Below are 21,990 nucleotides of genomic sequence, written 5' to 3'. Positions count from 1 at the left end.
AATAGTTTTCATCAGGTTGCAGCCAAAATTCAGAACTGCATGCTCCAGTAGTCAGGATACATTTATGGGCAGGGTAATATCTTACATCTCCTTCTAAAAATGTTACATTCGGATTCCTGAGATGAGGAGTTGTAATTGTCTAAATATAAATATACCAAAACCAGAGAGGATGTAGGTAAGATGGCTAGTGACTGAGGCTGATGGCCCCTATTTCAGCATGAGGGGTTCTTGCAGACGATTTGCATGCCTGATGGCTGTGTATTGATTGTTGAAACTTGCCAGACGTTTCTTAAAAGGAAACCTAGATAAATTGGGTGGCATAGTGGTGCTGGTAGGAAAGATGCTTGAGGGAAGGGATCTTCTGAGTCATCAGACTCGTCTCATAGCTGCTGGGGTCTGGACCATGACTCAGAGTTCAGCCTTGAAGAGTCTCTTCTTTTAGGTGTGGATTTGGATTTCATCCCATCTCAGCACTCTGCCTGCCAGACAGTGGGGGTATTCTTTTAGCCCAGATCATGCATCAGCATTTGTCTGCTTCCCCCTGTGCTGGTTTTGAGGCAAGCTCTCTCACCGTGTCTCTTAGCCTGCCTGCATCCTTCCAAAATGGTCCCCGTAGGAAATGGACACTTGTCAGCTTCATTAAAGCAACTGCAAACAGACCCGTGTCTTGTTAACTTTTCCCCACTGCTGCTTGGCAAAACTGGGACAGAAGGAAGCCCTGGGGGGAAAGTTATCTGCAGGCTCGGGAAAGCTGTGGGACATTGAGTTGCACTGTAGTGGTTCTCTTCCTGTCTGGAAGGCCAAGGAAAAATAGATTCTAATAGTAAAGCTTTATAGTGAAGAGTTAGCTTGCATGTTTTTCAAATCCAGTTAAAAAGGATGAATGACTGTATGGCCTTGTTTACTATAATGACCCGTGAAAGTTAATACTATTCCTCTTCTGTTCTATTAATATGTATCTCTTTACAACATTTCTGTAAGATAGGTAACAAATGTATTGTAAAAATAAATACACTTTGCCAGAGAATATTGGGTGCCTGTATATCCTACTATTATATGTAAAGATTCCCAGGTACTCAGCTGGTCTCATTTTGGGGTTTATAACAGAAATTTAAGCACTGCAGCTCCAGGGTTGTGAAACTCTGTAATCTAACCTGCCATTTTCTTTGTAGATACTGCAGGAGGAGAGGTTGGCTGAAATCCACCCTCATTATGTCGGTTCCACAAACCAGTACCTCCAAAGGAAAAGTAATGCTTAAGGAATACAGTGGGCGCAAAATTGAAGTGGAGCACATATTCAAATGGATCACAGCCCATGCTGCTTCTCGAATCAAAACCATCTACAATTCTGAACATCTAAAAGAAGAATGGAACAAAAGTGACCAGTACCGTGTGAAAATATACCTGTTTGCCAACCTTGACCAGCCTCCGGCGTTCTTCTCTGCACTAAGTGTGAAGTTTACTGGAAGAGTAGAGTTTATTTTTGTGAACGTGGAAAACTGGGACAATAAAAGTTACATGGCAGAAATTGGTATCTACAAGACACCATCGTACATACTGAGGACTCCTGAGGGGATTTACAGGTATGGAAATAACACTGGTGAATTTATCTCGCTACGTGCCATGGATTCCTTTTTGCGCTCGTTACAACCAGAAGTTAATGATTTATTTGTTTTAAGCTTAGTTTTGGTTAATCTGATGGCTTGGATGGACCTGTTTATTACACAAGGCGCTACTATAAAGCGTTTTGTGGTTCTTATAAGCACTTTAGGGACGTATAATTCATTATTAATTATTTCCTGGCTACCTGTGTTAGGTTTTTTGCAACTACCCTACTTAGACAGCTTTTATGAGTACAGTTTAAAACTCTTCAGGTACTCTAACACAACTACTTTGGCTTCTTGGGTAAGAGCTGATTGGATGTTCTACTCTTCGCATCCAGCCCTCTTCCTCAGCACATACCTTGGTCATGGTTTACTAATTGATTACTTTGAGAAGAAAAGACGACGCAATAACAACACCGATGAAGTAAACGCTAATAATCTGGAGTGGCTGTCAAGCCTGTGGGACTGGTACACCAGCTACTTGTTTCATCCTATTGCTTCTTTTCAACGCTTTCCTTCTGACTCAGATTGGGATGAAGACCCGGATTTGTTCTTAGAGCGGTTGGCCTTCCCCGATCTCTGGCTTCACCCTCTGATACCAACCGATTATATAAAAAACCTACCAATGTGGAGGTTTAAATGCCTTGGCGTCCATTCTGATGAGGAAGTGCTGGAAGCCTTTCAAGACAGCGAAAGTGACTCTGACAGTGAAAACAAAGAGAGCTTCAGGAGTGAAAAGGAAGTCTTGGAGGACGATGAGCTAAACACGTTTCATAGGCACAGTGAAGGAGAGCCTCGGTGCGGTGCTGAGACCTGTTCGTGTGCCAGTAAATACTGTCATCACGAGCCGTGCGAACAGAAAACCAGATCGTACGGCTCGTGCAGCACCGCGGGTGACGTGGAGCCAGATTGGTCAGCCTGGCCCTCCGAGATGTTGCACTGTACAGAATGTGTTGTGTGTCTAGAAAATTTTGCAAACGGTTGTCTGCTCATAGGCTTGCCGTGCGGCCACGTGTTCCACCAGAATTGCATCATGATGTGGCTGGCGGGCGGGCGACACTACTGCCCCGTCTGCAGGTGGGCTTCGTACAAAAAAAAAGCAGCCATATACACATCCACAGCCTTCGACGAATGATACCCCATCTTAGCTGTGTGCTGATGTCCTTTGTAAGCTTTCAGGATATTACTGCTTGCCTTTTAAATGTTAGTCACTTAAAAGATTATGTGGTTTGGAGTTTTAGTTTAAATGTTAGTGCAGTGAACTAAAATATACACAATGCTAACGTTAACGACAGAATCATTTGGTTGCCTTGTATGTTGAACGGAACGCATACTTACCGTACAATAACCTTTTCGACATCTAGAAACTTGATGCTGTTTTTGTAAGCACAAAAATCAAGCCTACAACACATGCGTATTCCAGCAAACGTTTACAAGTTAGGATGTGGGTGAAATTGAAATTCTAATCGGAGACAATTGCTTAATTTAAGTGTTTCTTATTTTAGAGTCTGTTCAGCACATCTTTGTTGAATAATGTATGTTGTAAGACAGTACCATTTAAAAAGAAATCAGTGAAATAAATTATTTTAAAAGGAGATTAGTAATGTTAATTGTTTTGATAAATATTTTGTGTGTATGGTTACGGATGTCTTGCTGGTTCTGATTTATCTGTGAAGACAATAAAAATATAACACAACTTTTGTGACTAATAAATCATCTCCTAACGATGTAGGAATTCACTGCTCCAGTGTTAGCCACGGGCCAAGCAGAAGGCGATGGTGTTTTGCTGGGAACTGCTTCCTTCGTAAGTCCTCTGTGCCGAGGTGCTTCTGCTTGGCCAGTGGTTTTCCAGTTAATTACAAACTGCTTTATCAGACAGGGACCCTCTTCTACCAGCCATCTCTCCAGCACCCTCATCTGCAGACATCTGGGAAGACTTTAGGGTAACCCCTCTACAGCCTCAAGCCATCGTGAAGGAGCAGAATATTATCATGCAGTGACAAAAGTGCCTTGTAAAGGTAAAAACTGCCAGATTCCAACTGCTGCTATTTTGAAGTGATTTCTTGGAGAAAAGTGATAGTTGTTGGGTGCCATAAAAAAAAAAATAGAGGCTAGCGTCTTCTTAATATTTCAATATGAAATTGTGGTTTTGGTTGTACCTTTCAGAAATCATCTGGCTGAAAATATGGAGAAGAAATGTTGGTTAGAAAGAAAAAAAAGAGAGGGAGCGAGAAAAGAGGAAAAAAAGAGCATGAGCTGGTAAAAGCAGAAGAAAAGGCTAAACTGGAAAGATGTTTTCAATTGTCTCATTGTTTTATTTATTTCCTAGTTCTTGGCCATGTGTGAAAGTGGGATAATTAAATGAAGACAATAGAAAATGTAAACACAGGTCCCTTTTGCAGTTACAATCCATCTCTTTTTCTGCCCTTATAGAGATTTGGGGGGCTGCTGCTTATAAAGTTGTCTGACATAGTTTATCTGTCTGGGGTACCTGGGCACTATTTTTTTTTTTAATAAATGTTACATGCCTTCAGTCACCAGGTATCCACCCGAGAGGATATTCTTGTAATTATCAGAAGAGCTGTTTTTAATTGTACTTTTTTCTCTCTTTTCCCTATTGCAGTACTGAAGCAAGGAGGTAGAAAGGGCATAATATCACCAACTCTCCTGTGGTCCAGAAAGTAATTTTTATTCCAGTTGAGACCTGTCAGTACATGCCCTTTATCTGTCATTACAGCTGCAGCAGAGCAGTGGGGAGACATAATGAGGGCAAAGAGCATTTGTGCTTCCAATTTGTGCAGCAATGTGACACTTAGCCCATGTGCTTATTATAAGTAGCTGGGGTTTGAAGTCCACATTGTTTCAGGACTGTTTTGAAACCCGCACTGAACTGCGGCCTCGCCATCTCCAAAGGGGAGACAGAGGAGAACTTTCATGAATATAAATAAGGCTGTGGTTGATGCACTGAAGTACACAGGCGAACTGCTGTATCGCAGGCCACTGTACCCCTTCACGGGTACCTCGGCACGCTGCCAAACCCTGCGAGCCCTACGTTCGAGCAACGCCGCGTCCTCGGGGCACTGTGCGCTTCTGGAGCACAGCTCTGCTGCTGAAAGCTGACCTCCTCCTACAAAGCCTGGGCCCAAGGAGCTCCTGTGCACAGGATCAGCCTTATTTGCAAACCATCGTGCACACCTGTTTCAGCTGAAGACTTGCTTTAATGACCTCAGGTGCTCTACTAGTCCAATTCTTTTGATGAATGACGTGAACTGCAGTGTAATTAGCAGGAGAGCCACAGAGGGCACATCCATATGAGCAGATAATTATGACCAGTAGATAGCTGTGACTGAAGATGCGGTGCCCTCGTGTGTGTTAGCCTGGGTTATATAAATTGTTGTGATCCAATTCTTGGCGATGCATCTGTTTCAAAATCTACAGCAGCTGGTGTAGTGTATTGGTAGTCCCTGCAGGAAAGAAAAAGCAGTTGGATGTATTTATTTTATGACATGCTCATGTCAGTAGCAGCAGAAGCATCCAAGTAGGATTGTTTTCTACAGAGCACAGAATCTCAGACAGCCCTTACCCAAAGTGCTGACAGCTTCAAACCCAGAGAGCAGAGCAAAGACTGTGCCTATAACAAGGTCAGTGGTTTTGCTGCTTGCTTGTTTTGCCTCGCTGGGCTGGGTCGTGCTAGTACTTGTGAAGTGTCTTGAGTTAGCTGAGACGCTAAACATTCTTGAAGTAGTGTTTTATTCTCTTGACATGTCGTGCCTGAAGGCTGGCGGCCAACTGTAAACAGAAAACGTGGCACAATGGATGTGAGGTTACCTACTTCAGTGGATTTAATGAAGGCGATTGGCTGTTTTGTGTTGCAATAGAGCGGGTGGACTTAGTTCATCTCTGAAGGTCTTTTTCAGTCTCAAGTGCAGTGATTACTGTTTTCTTACCCTGGCTTTTCCCACTGCTGGTACCCAGTCCAAAACGAGAGCTCTCCTTTCCAAAGCATGTTTAGATCTGGCTTTGTTCTGCATTAGGTTTTGGAAGGAAAAAAACCAAAGGTGAGCTGTGCCTTTTTGTTACTGTTATTAAAATGTCTTTCTCTGGGAATTAAATAATGAGGGTAAGTATAATTGTAAGGTATTAGAATTGGATGAAGCTCATCGCACCTTTTTCTTCCTAAGCTTTTGCGCCGTTTTTGTGCACGGGTGATTATTTCTAGTCCCGTGTGAGGAGACGGAGTGGCTTGCTGGAGTTCACCCCCGCAGCACCCAGCAGGCTGGCTATAAGCTGTTCCTTAATTTTGGCCGGGTTACCCGCCCTTTGCTGCGGGGCCAGGCCGTGCGGGGCAGGGGGCACACGGGACATCGCTGACCGTTCCGGGTTTGTACCTGGCTCCCCTGCCTCGCCATGTCTCCGGCGGCTCTTCCCTGGGCTGCCGGGGAACGATGGCGAGTGCGGTTTGAGTCGCCCCTTTACTCGATTTTTTTTTTTTTTTTTTTTTAATATATATAAATATGGGGCGAAGGCAGGTGGTGATGTAACCTCCTCCATCAGCCGCGTGTATTGCTCTGACCTCCCGCCGCTCCCCTTCACAACCACCACACCCCCACCCCGCCAGGTGCCCAGGCAGCGTTAAGGGCCTTGGCCGCATCCTGCTCACGCCTCCGCACTCCCTTCCTCCTGCGTGTCAGGTCCACGCGCGTGGGAGGGGCGCGGGAAACGGGGTTTTCTCAGACCCAGTGAAGGGCGTCTTCGCCCTTGCCCCGTGACCGTTGGGGACACCCCCCCACACACATACATACATACACGCACGCACCCACCCACCCCACGCGTGGGGTGCTCGGACATCACCGCCCCCCCCCCCACCCCGCGTGAGGGCGGGGCGGAGCCCTCCGCATACATAATAAGCCAGGCAGGAGCATGCGCAGTGGGAGCTGCCAGCCCCGCGGGGCGCATCCAGGCGCATGCGTAGTAAAGTGGCGGAGGCGGGCAGGTGCCGCCCCTCAGCGGCGGGCGGGGGGCGGAGATATGCGCATGCGTAGAAAGCGGCGGAGGCGGGCGGGGCCGGCGCCGCATGCGCAGCGGGGCTCGGCAGCCCCTGAGGGAGGCGGCGGCGGCGGCCGCCATGGGCCTCTTCGGGAAGACCCCCGAGAAGCCGCCCAAGGAGCTGGTGAGGCCTCGGCGGGCAGCGCCACCTCGGGAGGAGCGTGGCTTGGGGGCGACGGCCGGGATGCGTGGGGCTGGGCGGGTACCGCGGTGCCGGGGGCCTGGTCTGGCTTCACCCGGCTGAGGGAGGGACGGCGAGCCACTGCAGGCAGGAGGGTTTGGAGCCGGCGGGGCTCCCCGCTGAGTTCTGTCCCGGCTGGGCCTCAGCGGCAGGCGAGGAGCCCTTGTACCCCGTCCCCAGGCGGGCTGCGGGCACCCGCGCTCCGCTGCTTCGTTTCTGCCGAAATGCAGCAGCCTCTCGCCGCCCTCGAGCTGCTGTCAGAGCGCTCCCGCGCCCTGGGGGTGTGCGGAGAGTTGGGGGGGGGGCGGCTTCTCGGGGTCACGGAAGCAGTAGCCAGAGGAGTGACGCACCGCGGGTGGTGTGGGTTGGGGAGCTTTAGTCTGCGGCTCCTGAGTTTTTATCTTGCTGTTAGCTGTCTTCCATAGCTTCTAGCTCTCCAGCTTTGTTAGGGGCTTCTGTTGCAAAGACAGTCCTAAAAATACAAATAGCTGAAATATTGGGACTCCGGGTTGGGTTTTTTTGTTTGTTTGTTCGTTGTTTTTTGTTTGTTTGTTTGTTTTTGAGTCTGACCAGCTTTGAAATTCTTGTTTCCACCCACACATTTCTAATGTCACAGTGAAATGAAATAATCAAGATACTGACCAGTTTCACTGATGCTTTTCATAAATCACTACTAATGCGTTAATTAAAAATTCTGCTATTTGGTGGGGGGAAGATCAAATACATTAGAGATACTGAAAAAGTGTCAGGGAGAAAGATTACAGGCACTAAAGTTGAAGGCTTAGAAGAGCTGCAGTGTCACAGATGCTCCCTGCTGCTTTGCAGCAGCCAAGTCCCAGGGGAGCAGGTTATAGTCATTGCGTGTTGGGTGATAGCATCAGATGATGAAAATACTTCTGACAGCATACTTTCCCTTCCTCCTCAGCCTGTGTCGGAGTTCCCTGCAGGCTGCTTATGGTGTCCTTTGTTTTTGAGTGGTGGTGGAAGATCCCACAGTAAGAACTGGGGTTTGGAGACTGTTGCTCTCAGTGGTGGGATAAAGCAGCAGACAACTATTTAATCTACACGATGTGGTTATGCTGCACCGATGAGTTCTTGTTGTTTCATGTCTGATGGCCACTCTTTTGCTTTCCATAACTGACAGGCATGTCATGTTTTCCAATAACACAGAGTATGTGGAGGTCATCTTCAAGCTGTTTGCAGAAAAGCCTGCAAAGGCATGAGAAAACTGATGTGTCTGACCTGCAGGGAGAAGTGATGTGGGTCATCTTGCTGCCATAAGCACGCTTTTGGGTTGCAGGCTGGCGTGATGACTTCACAGACTGTAACAGCGATATTGAGAAATCCATTAATACTAAGAAATTTATTTCCTTCTGTATCTGACTGCAGCTTTAGAAGGAAGAAAGAGTAGTTATTTCTGCTTGCTAGACGATGAGGAAATGGCACCACTTACTTCGTGTCTGCCAGGAGCTGTACACAAGATACTGACCTCGAGTAGGGCTAGAGAAAGCAGTCCATGTGCCACAGGAGGTGGCTGATGGTGGGAGGAAGTTGAGATTTTTGTGAAGGCAGTGATTTGCCATGGGTGCATTTGAATGGTCACTCTCTGTTGATGGGAGAGAATTTATTTATGAATGGTATAATGGAAACCTCTTCAGTCCTTATGAGGAGCTAGTGATGCATTTCAGCCTGTCTAAAGTTGGGAGTCTACTGTACATCTAATGTCTTGTCTGGATTGTTTGAGCTTAAAACATGGGTTTTCCTCCAGTGCGGTCAGAGTGGTTTATTTCAGTTTAGTGTTTTGCTAGCTGACTCTCCAATATGATGCAGTGCTGTGAGAATGACATTTTTGTTTATGTCAGAAGTGAAGCAGAATAACTTCATCAGCATGAAGTTGTGCTTGGGATAATGAACCTTGCTTAGTTGGCCAAAATACTTCTATTCCCAGCATTGCTCCTGCTGCACTGCATTGTGCCGTGGTTCGTAGCCGTATCCCTGGTGACCCCTGTGAGATCAGCAGTACAGCTTCTTTACTGCTCAACAAATTGCCATGCCTCATGTAACTGGAAGCACGTAGTAGTGTAGATGAGAGTCAATGGGTTTTCCTCTGCACAAAACTGGTGGTGAGCATTGGGAAGACCAGGGAATGCAGAAGCACCCTGCTCTGCCTTTATGAGGACAGTCGTGTGAAGCAGCTTACTCCTGGGCAGTACTAGGGATGAGCTATCAAAGAATTTTCTGCTGTCAGAATTAGCAGGGATTGATGACAACATACGGCCAGTTGTGGTTTAATGGTGTCTTTGTGATGGGCTGTGCATGACAGAGACAGAATCTGTGAATCCTGCCATAGTTCATTTAACAGTTGCTGATTGTGCTTGTACATGAAGGCTTAATACATGTTGGTTTGTTCTAGAATACAAGCTGCAGAGGAAGCCTCTGGAAGATGTTACATTTGAGACATGACAGTTGGCCAGCCAGGGCCTCAGTCTTCTCCCCCTGCTTTTCTCTCTTTAGTGTGGACATACTCAAAAGAGGGACCTTATCAGGGTGAGGAATGAATCTACATGATGATTTCTGTTCTGTTCTGAAGAAAAGAGGGGAGACTGCGGTTGGACCTGTAGTGGTTGTTTCTGTTTTTTTTCCCCTGTAATAAAACAGGATTCAACTAAAGGTACAGGAACTTCCTGAAACTCCTTCAAAACTTGTTCACCCCCCTAACGTATCTGCACAGAGATCTGCAGGGCTTTTGGGTTTGAGATTTTTGCAGTAGAATTTGTGCTTGGGCAACTTGGATGGTGATTGTCATCTGTAGTCAAAATGTGGTCTTGTTCATCGTGACTGAGACCATTTCTTCTGAGACTGGTAAAAGTCTAAGAATCTATCTTGTTCTGCTGGGCTTGTGCAGTGAAGAGGGCTCTTTTTACATTTCTGTTATAAAGCTTATTCAGGAAGGTGGAGCTTTTTATTTGCATTTTAAAAGTCATGGTGATTTTCATATGAAACTTCATGCAGCCAACTAGATTTCTTGAGTGACCTGTGCGCGAACATGTACAGTATGCAACTGGATCCATGAACTAGAGGACATCTTAATACTTAGGGTTTTTTTTTAGATACCATGCAAAATCCGTGCTGCTCCTGATAAAAGTAGCAACAGAGCTTCCACTCTGTTTGTATGCTTGTATTATCTCTTGATTCTTGATTCAGTTGTTGTACAGCCCTTCTCTGCTTCTCTTATTTGCTACAAGTGCTTCCAGTTCTCTGCTGGATGTCTGGCAGCCACTGCCTGCCTGATGTCTCTGCTTCCCCAGAGAGTTGGTCGGGGCAGGTGATGCTCCTCCACCTCCTCCTGTGCTGAGGGGAGCCAGGAGTGCCGGAACAGAGAGATCTTGGCAAGTCCCAGGAAGAAAGCTGTATTGGGGGTGGCTGTGTTTGAGCCCCACCAAAGGCAGGGGAAGAGAAGCTGGAGGGCAGAGCTGATGTGTAGAGGGACCGGAGGAATGGGCCAGCAGGAACCTCGTGACGTTGAGCAATGCAAGGTTGTGCATGTGGGACAACCATCCCTGCTTGAAGGGACGCGCAGGCTGGAGCTGGCTGGGCAGCAGCTCTGCAGGAGAGGACCTGGGCTTCCTGTGGAGAATAAATGTTGGTTAGCAGCACACCTTTGCAGTGATGAGGGCAAACTGGGCTGCGTTAGCAAGCTGTAATCATCACGCTGAGGCAAATGGTTGTTCAATTACTCGGCTACATTCAGCATTAATGAGGCCACATCTGTAAAACAGTGTCCTGGTTTGAGCATCCAGTGCAAGGAGGATATCACCAAACCAGGGAGAGCGCGGCAGAGGGCCACCATGATGGTGGGGGACTGGAGCCCAAGACACAGGAGGAGCAGATAAGGGATCTGGACTTGTTTTAACTTGGAGAAGGGAAGATGAAGGGGCAAGGGTCTAAAGCCTTTCACTGCCTCTAATGGGGCTGTAGTGAAGACAGAGTGAGGTACTTTTCAGGTGTGCCCAGTGACAGAAAAGGGGCTACAGCCACAGGTGGCCAGAGGAGAATTTTGAATTGGACATCAGGAAAGTTCTTCACCACAGGAGTGATTTAAGTGCTGGAAGAGATGCCCAGAACAGCTGTGAAGTCTCTGCCCTCAGACAATTTCAAAACTCAGTGGATGAGGCCCTGAGGAACCTGTCTGAACTCTGAACTTGGTGTTGTCTCTGCAATGTGGTTTGGGGTTTTTTTTGTTCGTTTGGTTGGTTGGTTTGGCTTTTTGTTTGAGTAATGAAATATTTAAACAGCTCATAACTTTAAAGCTTGTGCATTTTGAAGTGCTTCTTTTGATATTGAACTGGTTAAATTACATAAAAGTATAAAAGCATAGTTTTAAAGGTAAAGAATTACAAGTAACTCTCATTTTCTCTTTTTAAGGTCAATGAATGGTCCTTGAAGATAAGGAAAGAAATGAGAGTGATTGATAGACAGATCAGAGGTTTGTACTTAAGTCTTATTTTTTGTTTGTTGTTTCCCTGTCTGGTTTTGTGTTTTTTTGTTTTGTTTTGTTTTTTTTTCTTACTTTAATTAGGGGAGGCTATGAAGTCTAATAACCTGGGGTACACTGTTGTATCTGGAATGAAGGAAGATGAATGTGATCCAGGGGCCAGACTTAGTTTGTGTTACAAAATGACGTTGCTGTGAAGTTCTCCAAGTAAAATTTTCAAAGGAACCTGAATATTGTATGCTTCCAGTAAGACATGATACTCTTAAACCCCATTTGATAAGATGAATTAGACTTCTTGTCCAGAATTTCACCTGCATTGATTTGACAAATAGTATCAGTGTGGTATGTAATCCCACATGCAGAAAGTTCTGTGGGTATGTACTGGCATGAAGTGCACATGCTAAACAAAAGTAGCTTGCTGTCAGCTTGGGAAAATTACAAACAGAAGAGGGGGGAGACTTTTCTCAGTAGGTGTTTTTCTGTTAAATGATGAGCACTACACTTTTGAAGATGTCTTGAAAAGCAGAGGAGTTGTCTATTATTACACTGTTGCTAGTTCAGATTTTGTTCTCTCTTCTGCCCGCCTTCCCAGAATCTGAAAATAGGTTTGGGGCTAGATGCTATTTTCCCCTTTTTGTTTTCTACAGTGCCCTCAGGATTGGTTCATGGTGTATGTTGGTGAAGGATAGTTTGTGTCAGCATTTGGTTATTAGGCACATGCCTGTTTTGAGTGACTCTTCAAGGACTGCGTTCTCCCTTTCCCCATTCATCCCCAGCTGCGTGCTTCTGGAGTAAGCTGTCAGGGTTCATGTATTCTCTCACTTGTGGATTTGTATGAGTTGGTTGGAGATGCTCGTGCAGTACAAAGTCTGTCTTTGTCCTCGTATGTAAAATGAACAACAGGGTTTGTGCCTTTTCCAGGAGAACTGATGTACACTGACGTTCATTATGCTTGTGAATTGTTTCGCATCCTCCAAGGTGCTTTGTGTGGCTGTATCGGGCACAGAGTAACTGAAACATGTCTGATCTTGTTAGCAAAGTATGTTTTAGAGGTCACATTTTCCATGGGAGCAAACTACCCATGTGTTCACTATTGATGATTTCTTGAAATTTTGTTGTTTTTTTTTTTTTTTTTTTTTCTCAGTTTCGTGCATGACATAATACTTCTGATGGTCTATATTAGGTACTGGGTTATGTGGTAGTCTGATATTTTGACACGGTTGTAAATCACATTATTGTAACAGCTTTAAATATGTTTATATTTCAGTGTTACATTCAAAGAAATACAGTTCAGTGTGTAAGAGCTTGGATTTACCACCATCCATCTGCTGTTGTGATAATTCCCATTAAAACAAAGTACTGAATGTCTTTGTAATGGCTATGTTGTGCTAGGATTTCACATCTTACCAAGTGTCAGCTGTGGAAATATGTGGTTCTGCTGGATGCTTAGGCTGGCAGGCTGCTACTGAAAGATGACGGCCAAGTGCCACTAAAGGTTTTCTCAAAAATTACCCACTGTAGCTGGATTTTGCCATGTTTTATCATTTCATTTGAGACTTACACAGGAAATCACTGCAGTCCTTGAGTACAACAGCAGAGCTGGGCCCTGTTGGCGCTTCCCCAGGGAAGGCTGTGCTGGATGTGTTCTGATACACCTGGGTGGGCTGGGATCACTTGAACACTTGGCTCACCCAGTCAGCACAATGACTGATGTAGCAACACGCTGTTTCAAACCATCTGTTGTTCAAACCGTCATCTTGCTGCTGTAGTGATTTTGACTTGGTGTAGGTTGCTTTTAAGGTTGCTTGGAAGGTTTGAAGAAGTGAAAGGTATCCTTGTGGCTTTAGAGTTGAATTTTTCAAGTTAATATAGCTGGAGTAATACAGGAACTTTGTACTTTACAGAGCTTGCAGGTCCCTCTTGTGGGTGCTTTGGGCCGCTTTGCTTCTGTTGTGCTTGGTAGTGCTGCAGGGGGACTGGTGACTGACTCACTAGAGGTGTGTAGCTGGCACTGACCTTCAAAAATAGAGTTGACTGTTCTTGCATATTTGTGCCACTAATCTCATATTCAGCAGGTCGCCATGCAAGTGAAAGCATTCATCCAAGTACAGGGCCACCCTGTGCTAGTTTGGGTGTAGTAACACAATACTTGTCATTGTTTTTAGCCTGACAAAGTGAATGTCGTGATTCCTTAGTACTGCTGGAGTGCTCCTGGTGCTTTCTGTTTTCTGCTGTACCATGTCAGCTGTTACCTGTTCTGGTATGCTGGGACTTGGCTCACTCCCATGTCTGATACACAAATGTCTTCAAGATGATGTTTCTGCAAATAATAGTGGGGAATCAGTGAGGAGTATACTTTTCCCATTATGATCTTACAAATTTCAGCCAGTCCTTTAGGATAAAGACACTGATATTGAGAGGATGACTCATCTTGAGTACAGGGTTCATTAACTCCCATGTAAGAAGCTGCACTGAAGTCTCCAAGTTGGCCTGCGCCAAAAAGTGTGTCCTGCTGCCTTTGTTCTTATAAAAGGTCAACTTCTGATTCTTGTCTGTGAGTAACTTCTGTCTACTGTAAATCAAGAAGATTCAAACAAAACTCAATTTGAACAAAGCCTTTGCTAGAAATAATTGTTGTTGCGGCCATTTCCTTCAACTCTTTGCGGGAAGGTGAGCCTGAATTCTTACATATGAATTCTTTAATTACTTTAGGATAATTTTTTTTTTCTATTTTTTTTTGTGCAAACTCTTAGATCCACATTTCATCAGTGGTTCATCTGTTGCTGAGTCTGGAAAAGGAAGGGGGTTGATGCGCCCCTGCTTACTCCTGTGTTTCTTATTCTGAGCTTTTTGAGGTACTTGGCTTCTGCTCTACACAGCTAGCATTATCTGACAAGGCAGACATACGAACAGTCACATCAGATTTGCTAGACAACACCATGTTGTTTAAGGAGGCCTATTAAGTGTATAATATTTAAAATCCAACTCTTTGGTGTTCATTTAGTACAGGCTTAGTTCAGTATTCCTGCTCTAGCATGCTCTTATAAAAAGCTGTTGAATGAAGCTGGATACCAGGAGAATTTGAATAGGCTGTTTTAAGTTATATCTAACAATTTATCAGCATACTAATTTTTGGTGATAACTTATCCATAGCTTTGGTGGCAGCCAGCTTATAATTTGAATTTGCCAGTTTTTACGAACACCCAATGCATGTTTGTTTAAAGTATGAGCAGTAGAAACTCAAGATTTTAACTGCTTAAGTGCAAGTATCCAGCTGAGTCTCAATGAGTTGTGCCTGATGGGGGGGTTAAGTCTGTCTGCAAGGATTAAGGCTTTTTTTGGCAGTCATTAGCAAATCTGTGGTTCTAAGTAACTCTTAAAGTTGTGGATGTCCCCATATAAATATACTATATAAGTGGTTATGCCTTTTTTTTAAAAAAAAAGGCAGTATATCTAAAAATTTCTAGTATCTGAGATCAGCCTTCTACAATTTTTCTGAATGTATTTTTTTCAGAAAAAAACACAATTCAGGGATTTACTAACAATGAGGACAATTTTGCTCACAGCAGCCCTCAAATTCGCTTGAGGGTAGACATATAGGTTAAGCTTTGAAAATAGTCTGGTAGGTAAGTATTTTTGCTGGTAAAATGCCTGTCTGTCTTTTGAGACTGGCTAGTTTTAAACTCCTTGTGACAACTTTATTCCATCCTGGTGAAGTGGGGCTATCTGGTGATGAACATGGAAGAGGTAATCTTTTAGGCAGGAAATCAATAGTAGCCTTAAACTTTGTTTATATGTTTGTGTGTGTCTTTAACCATCAGGAGGTTATTCTGAAGTTGTAACTCAAGTAGTCATCTCAGAGTGCTTTGTTCTTACTGGACGTTTTTTGCTGCTTAAGGATTCATTTTAGTCAGCTCAGCTTCGTGCAGTGATATTACTGGACAGTCCTTTACAATACTCTTAACTGCAAAGGAAATTAGAGCTGGATGTTTAGCAATAGGAATTTTCCTACTAATATTTAGTTGAATTAATCAGCTAACCCGTAAATCAGCCTAGAACAAGGTCTTTGAGTAACAGAGGGGATCTGAAATCAAGCAGAAACAATTCTTTGCACTGAAAATACACCCCAACACATGGCTTGTTTCTCTTCCAAATCCTTAGCAGCTTGTGACTATTTGCTGTTGTTTTTTTTTTTGTACTGCAGATATCCAGAGAGAAGAGGAGAAGGTGAAGCGGTCAATAAAAGATGCTGCCAAAAAGGGTCAGAAGGATGTGTGTGTGATCTTGGCGAAGGAACTGATCCGCTCTCGAAAGGCCGTAAGCAAACTCTATGCATCCAAAGCTCACATGAACTCTGTTCTCATGGGGATGAAGAACCAGCTTGGTAAGAACAACTTCTGAGCACATCTAGCTCTAGAGGTGAAGTCTGGGTTTCCATTTTCAGAACTGAGCTCATGCCAGCAGAGCTTGAAGAGTTGTACTGGTGTGAAGGGCAGCTGATTCTAGGGGAATTTGGGACCCAGGGAAATTCCTCTGGTAGCAGGCCCAGAGGTGTGAGGCTGCTGCAGTTCCACATCCAGCCAGGCCAAGCACCTCTTCCCAGCAGGCACCCGCTCACAGCAGTGCCTTTACCAGCACCCAGGGAAACACACGCAGCTTTCAGACAAACACCAGCAGCACTGACAGTTCAATCCTCTTCAGCTGATCAGGACTGAGCTCCACTAGAACACATGGACATACACGCACATGGAATATGGTTGTTCCAGTGGCTGCTCTCAGAGGCTCAGTCTGAGCTGGCCAGCTCTCCTGGCCCCAGATCTTCTCCTCTGCCTGAGCTGCTGGTACCTGGTCTTCCCAGCCCCTGAGGTTTCTGTGTTCCCTGGTCCACTCGATCCCTCCCATTCTCTACCTTTGGTTGTTCCCCTAAACATTCCATAATAAGTTTCTCACGTTCAGTCACATTCCTGCAATCCCCCTTAAGAGATCCATAAGAAGTTTTTTCCTGAGTCCAGACATGTTCTTTTCCCTTGCATCCCATAGTGAGTCCTGTATCCCTGTGGGCAATAACCCCGCTTCAGTCTGCAGGATGTTCTGGAGACTGTTTCGCTGCCCTGTCTGGGTGGGCTTCCCCCCAGGGATCTCCCAGTTAGCTTCCCGTGGTTCCTACCCTTTGTTATTCCCTAGATCCTCACTTGCTCTCAGTGTTTCCTCTGATTAGCTGCTCAACAGATAATCAAACACCTCCCTTCAGAGCCCGAGGGTTGCAGTGACATGAGAATCCTGTGCTCCGAAACAGAATTCCTTCCAGTAATTTGGGGTGCGTTTTTGGTGTGTGTTCCTAAACAGTGTGAATCCCTGTACCCTTGTGGAGCTTGTTGAGACTGATTTTGACAGGATCTGTAACGTGAGGTTTATTCCCTTCATCTTGTAAATGATTCTTTTTCTAGCAAGAGTCTTAGGATACTTACCAAGTCCTAAATGGGGATGAGGAGGCGATGTTTGACTTCCTTGATGTGGATGGATTGATTTGCCCTGTAGCTTAATACCCAGCCTGGCCGGTTGTGCTGCCCCAGGACCAGCTGCAGTGGTTTGACACCAGCTGGCAGCCGAGCACCACGCAGCCACTCGCTCACTCCTCCCCTGCCCCTGTGGGGTGGGGAGGAAAATCAGAAAAAAAATAAGTAAAACTTTTGCAGTTTATAATTGAATATAATAATAATTGAAATAAACAAACCACAATATTGAGGTTTAATAATTGAAATAAAATAATAATTGTAATGAAAAGGAAGATAATAAATAAAAAAAAAAAAACAAACCATGAAATCCAGGAAAGACAAGTGATGCATGATGCAGTTGCTCACCACCCACTGACCCATGCCCAGCCAGTCCCTGAGCAGCAGTCTGCCCTTTCTGGCCAATTCCCCCCAGTTGATATACTGGGCATGCCATCCTATGGTATGGAATAGCCCTTTGGCTAGGTCAGGCCAGCTCTCCTGGCCATGCTCCCTCCCAGCTTCTTGTGTACCCCCACCCCAACTGGCAGAGCACAGGAAACTGAGAAGTCCTTAATTTAAGATAAGCACTACTTAACACATTGATGTTTTAGTTGTTGCTATCAACATTATTCTCACACTGAATCCAAAACACAGCACTGTACCAGCTACTAGGAAGAAAATTAACTCTATCCCAGCAGAAGCCAGGACACCAGCATATTTCCCTCATTCCTTATCCACATCAGAAATCCGTTGTAACAGACCTCCTGCAGTATTTTCCATTCCTTGAAGTGTTTTAGCCAGTAACAAGAGCAGAGCAGAAAGCATTAAAACCAGGGAGAGACTTGACAGAGGTTAACATGCTACTGAGATGTCAAAGTATTCCCCACCCCCAGCGGTACCCAAGCTAGTTGCTGGTAGATTTTAACTAGATGAGTGATAAACCAGGAGTCACAATGTGAACCTTAAGCGTAATCTTACCATACGTTGAATGTGGCTCCCCAGGTACCTCATTCGGGAGTGGGAAGCAGGGGCCAGTTTTGCAGTTTGAGGTGTCCTTTAAAAGGGAAAACTCAAAGCATCTTCCTCCTTGTTACTGCTACCAGCATCTTCTTCTTACTGGGAATGTTCTGGTACAATTCTCCAAGCAATAGGAAGGAATCTAGAATTCAGTCTGGGGCTTGCATTAGCTTGCGTCATCTTGGGAAATGTCTGCTAAAGGCAAGGTTTCTGTTAGTTTGTTAACATTACACTTGCAATGTTTTTTAAAGAAGTGAAGTATTAAAATGAAAAATAATACTTGCTGTACCTTCATTTTGCTTCATTAAGGAGTGACCATTTTATATACAAACAGGTAAGTTCTCCATGACTAGGAAGCTGCAAAGTTAGATGGCAGAATTCAAGAACCTCAAAGTATGCTTAATTGCTGCATTTTGATCTTGGTATTTTAACTTATGTGAGAAGAGCTTGTACGCTATATCATGAGAATAGCCTCTGGAGAGAGTATTGTTAAATTCAGTTTAAACTGTGCTTATTTCCAGCTTACCTACTTCAGTATTAATTTTCTAGCTTACTGGTTGGTGTAAAACTATTGCACTACAAGTGCTGCCAGAGTTAGTTCCACTACCTGCTGTCGGGCAGGTCAGTAGTTTGGTCAGCGGTCAGACAGGGAGCTGGACTGTAGCTCTGCTGGTGAAACCTGCAGCAGGGCCTCTGGCTGCTGAGCAGCACAGCTCCTCAGGGATCGCTCTTCATGAGCTGGAGTGTGAGTGGGTTGAAATATCTCTGCAGGCAACCCGGATTGCTCTGGGTAATCATACAGGACCAGTATTTTTGCTAGAAACTTATTTTTTCCGATGCAGGCAGGAGTTGAGCTTTTCCAGGAAGGTAGACAAGAATGAAGAAGTGGGATGTCTGTTTCTTTTTTTTTTTTAATCATCTAAATGCAGACAGATTTCTACTCATGTAGGGAGGATGTACTTTCTCTGCTTTTGGTGGTGCAGGGATTTTTCAAGGTTTTCTGTGCTTCTGCTTCACAGCTGTCCTGCGAGTAGCAGGTTCATTGCAGAAGAGCACAGAAGTCATGAAAGCTATGCAAAATCTAGTAAAAATCCCGGAAATCCAAGCAACGATGAGGGAGTTGTCCAAAGAGATGATGAAGGTGAGATCTGTAACATAAATAAGACCTGGGTGGTTGTTCAGCGTGCTGGAGTGCTGTGTGACTGCTTCGGTGGCCCCCTTGTCAGAGGGCTTGTGTCAGCTCTGACAGACAGACATAAAAGTAGCACATTAATAGCTGGGGACTTTCTAGAAAGTTCCTGGATGTTGGGGAAAACCCTGACTCAGTAATACCTGCATCACCTTTGGTGTCAAGCTTGAAAGCTGCTGAGGTTGAGGATGGAAGGAGGAAGATCAGTGCCCGTACAGGGCAGTTGCAGCTCGGTCATCCCAGTGCCGGGGGCTGGGAGAGGCCGAGGCTCGCAGCAGAACCCCCGCCTGTCCCCTGGGCTGCCTGTGCTGGGGGAGGCTGAATTTCCTGCTTTCAGGGATGAAAAGGTTCATTAAGGAAGAGCCACCACAGCCTGTTGTGGTGTGGGAAGCTGAAAGTCCCGTCTTGGGCACGATGGCCACTCTGGTACTGGGCTTAAAACATCCAGCTTAGTGTCTCCATGTGATAAAAGTGCTCCCATTTAAAGTATACTTATTCTCTATTGTGGCTATTATCTTTTCAGCTACCCAATTGTTTTGCTTTTTCCTCTCTTACCACTCTAGACTATTTAGTTCAAATCAGTTTATTTCTTAATAATTTAACGATTATGCACCAGAACGATTTGGCCATATCTAGGTTGCAGGCCCTGCAGAGGAACATTTTCAAATACAGGTAGAAAAAAGGGAACCTATGTCAAACATGAATTTTACAGCACGTTATGCAATTTCACAACTGAAGTTTGCAGTTTTATTTCCCATGCTTGGAGCAAGCTGGGTTGTCGGTGTTTAGCCGTGCAATAGCAAGGAATAACAGCTTGAGGGTTTCAAAGTGAGAACACGTATATTTAATCCTCAGTTTTCTTACCACGTTGCCTGTGCACCAGTTGTGCAGATTTATGCTTAGGCTGGAGGCAGGCGTGTTGGCCAGCCCTCATGCAGCAGGAGAGCCTTCATCTGGAAAGCTCCAGCAGCCAGCGAATGCCTGGACAGGCATAACCTGACAGTAGGAAGTGCATCCTCTTGCTCTGCTGTTTCCCAGGGCATCACATGCTGCCTTTTTGTTTTCTGCTAGGCTGGTATTATAGAGGAAATGCTGGAGGACACCTTTGAAAGCCTGGAGGATCAGGAGGAAATGGAAGAGGAAGCCGAGATGGAAATTGAGAAAATCCTGTTTGAAATTACAGCTGGTGAGTTTGTGGGTGTTTGCTGAGAGTGGAGCCTCACCCCTGCTCTGCCCACCAAGAAGCAGCAACTTAAATTTTTGTCTCTTCTGACTTAACTGCGCTCTCCCAGAGGTACCTGTGCTCATAGTGCTCTGGCAAACTGGTTTCTCGGGGAATAGTGGCTGAGAAGGCTGGTGCGGTTCAGTAAAATGTCAGTTAGATGCATCAGCTGATTCTGTGCCATTCTAATTCAGGCTTTAACGGGTCGGTGTTTGCACGGTGGATCCTCTTACCGAGGTGAAATTTATATGATTGACTAGGTGTACATTAACGAAGCCAGGAAATAACCTCAGCTGCACTTGCCTTGAGTCTCAGGCTGTGTTGTCATTCCTGGCTGTAAAATACCCTCAGTGTCTTGAGTTGAAGGGGGGAGAAGCCCACAAAGCAAACAAACGCCCCCCCCAACCCAACCCCCCACCTTTGCCTTACAGCTCAGAGTAACCTTCTACTGCTTTACTTATTTGACACAGCTAATGCTTAGAACGCTCCTTGCCTGGATTTCCTGTGATGTGGGGTGGCAAATGTAGGCGCCGGAGCTGCGTTCAGCTGAAACGCGCTGAGTGCGCAGTTCCCTGGCTCCTGCCCTGCTGTCACCTTGTCCCCAGTCGCCGCCTCCTCGCCATCCTTTGTTTCTCAGACCCTGCCTTGCTTGTTTCTGCCCTGTTCCTGGCTGGGGGCAGCTCCCTCCCTGCCAGGAGGGGTGGCAGCTCAGCACCGCCGCGTGGGCCGGCAGCCCCAGCTCCTCAACTCAAACAGCTCTCATGCGTGACCTCGACCAGCAGCCCCTGAATTATTTTAGATGTAACTGAAAGCTGCAAATTATTAACTCGAGACCTACTGCACACTAACGAGCCTCATTGTTGTTTGCAGGGGCCCTGGGAAAAGCACCGAGTAAAGTCACAGATGCTCTTCCGGAGCCCGAGCCCATGGGAGCGGCCGCTGCGGTGGACGAGGAGGACGACATCGAGGCAATGCAGTCGCGCTTGGCTACCCTCCGTAGCTAAGGCTGAAACAAATTGTGTACAGTTTGCCTTTTTTTTTTTTTTTTGCAATGGGATATGCTGTCCTACCTTCAAAATACAAAACTTCATAGGTGAGAATACTTTATGTAATATATATATTTTCTTTTTCTTCTTGGGGATTGTATTCTCCAAGAAACTACTGTAATATACTTCTTCCCGGGGAGTGCAGTCTCTAGAGATTATTTTACTGTCTTCTGTTCAGCCCATCTACCCTGTGAGAGGCTGTGGTGAAATGGCAATGGTGGTGTAACGTTATGTATTTTTAGATATAAAGTCCTGAAATACATTCTTAGGTTCAAGTAGCATCTTTTCCTAAAAAGCACTTTGGCTTAATCTGCTACCAAAAACCTTAGTGGTGTAAGATCTTTGGTTTTCTGAATCACTACTTTTATTAAAGCTGCTTTTAAGAGTTGCTCCTGTCCATCAGTTTAGTTTGCATCACTTCTCTTTTCACAAGCACTATCCACCTCTGACAGCTCCCTCATGGTTTTATAACACTGTTTTTTCTTTTCTTGAGCACATTGAGGGCCCTCACAGCATAAAGAAAAGCTTTCAGTCAGAGCAGCTGTTGTATGATCATGGGAGAGCCTTATTTAGCAAAGGTGGTGGTGAAGTGATGAGGGAGCAGTTGGCAGGGCCCTGAGGTTTTGCTGGCCCGAGGCAGGGGATGTGCAGGGCTCTTGCAGACACCAGAGGCATCTGATCTCATGTAATTACTT

At 45.3% G+C, this 21,990-nt stretch overlaps 1 protein-coding gene across 3 annotated transcripts in view; it reads left to right on the top strand.

The window, feature by feature from the left end:
- Positions 1-21,683, top strand: part of LOC104364992 (charged multivesicular body protein 3) — a 36,274-nt gene extending 14,591 nt beyond the window's left edge. Inside the window, exons 1-6 of one of the 3 annotated variants that reach the window (XM_042808194.1) lie at positions 6,650-6,774; positions 11,257-11,317; positions 15,531-15,710; positions 18,858-18,979; positions 20,099-20,213; positions 21,120-21,683. In XM_042808194.1, coding sequence (XP_042664128.1) covers positions 6,679-6,774; positions 11,257-11,317; positions 15,531-15,710; positions 18,858-18,979; positions 20,099-20,213; positions 21,120-21,253 — 708 coding nt within the window. In that variant the 5' untranslated portion in view covers positions 6,650-6,678 and the 3' untranslated portion in view covers positions 21,254-21,683. Of the gene's footprint in view, positions 1-1,172; positions 3,301-6,649; positions 6,775-11,256; positions 11,318-15,530; positions 15,711-18,857; positions 18,980-20,098; positions 20,214-21,119 lie in introns of those variants that run through there. The other 2 variants (XM_032987380.2, XM_042808193.1) reach the window with 2 other exon arrangements.
- The last annotated feature ends 307 nt before the right edge of the window (positions 21,684-21,990 follow it).

This window comes from Tyto alba, unplaced genomic scaffold, assembly GCF_018691265.1.
Source record: "Tyto alba isolate M040663 unplaced genomic scaffold, T.alba_DEE_v4.0 Super-Scaffold_6, whole genome shotgun sequence".
NCBI lineage: Eukaryota > Metazoa > Chordata > Aves > Strigiformes > Tytonidae > Tyto > Tyto alba.
This window is presented reverse-complemented; position numbering and strand designations above follow the sequence as displayed.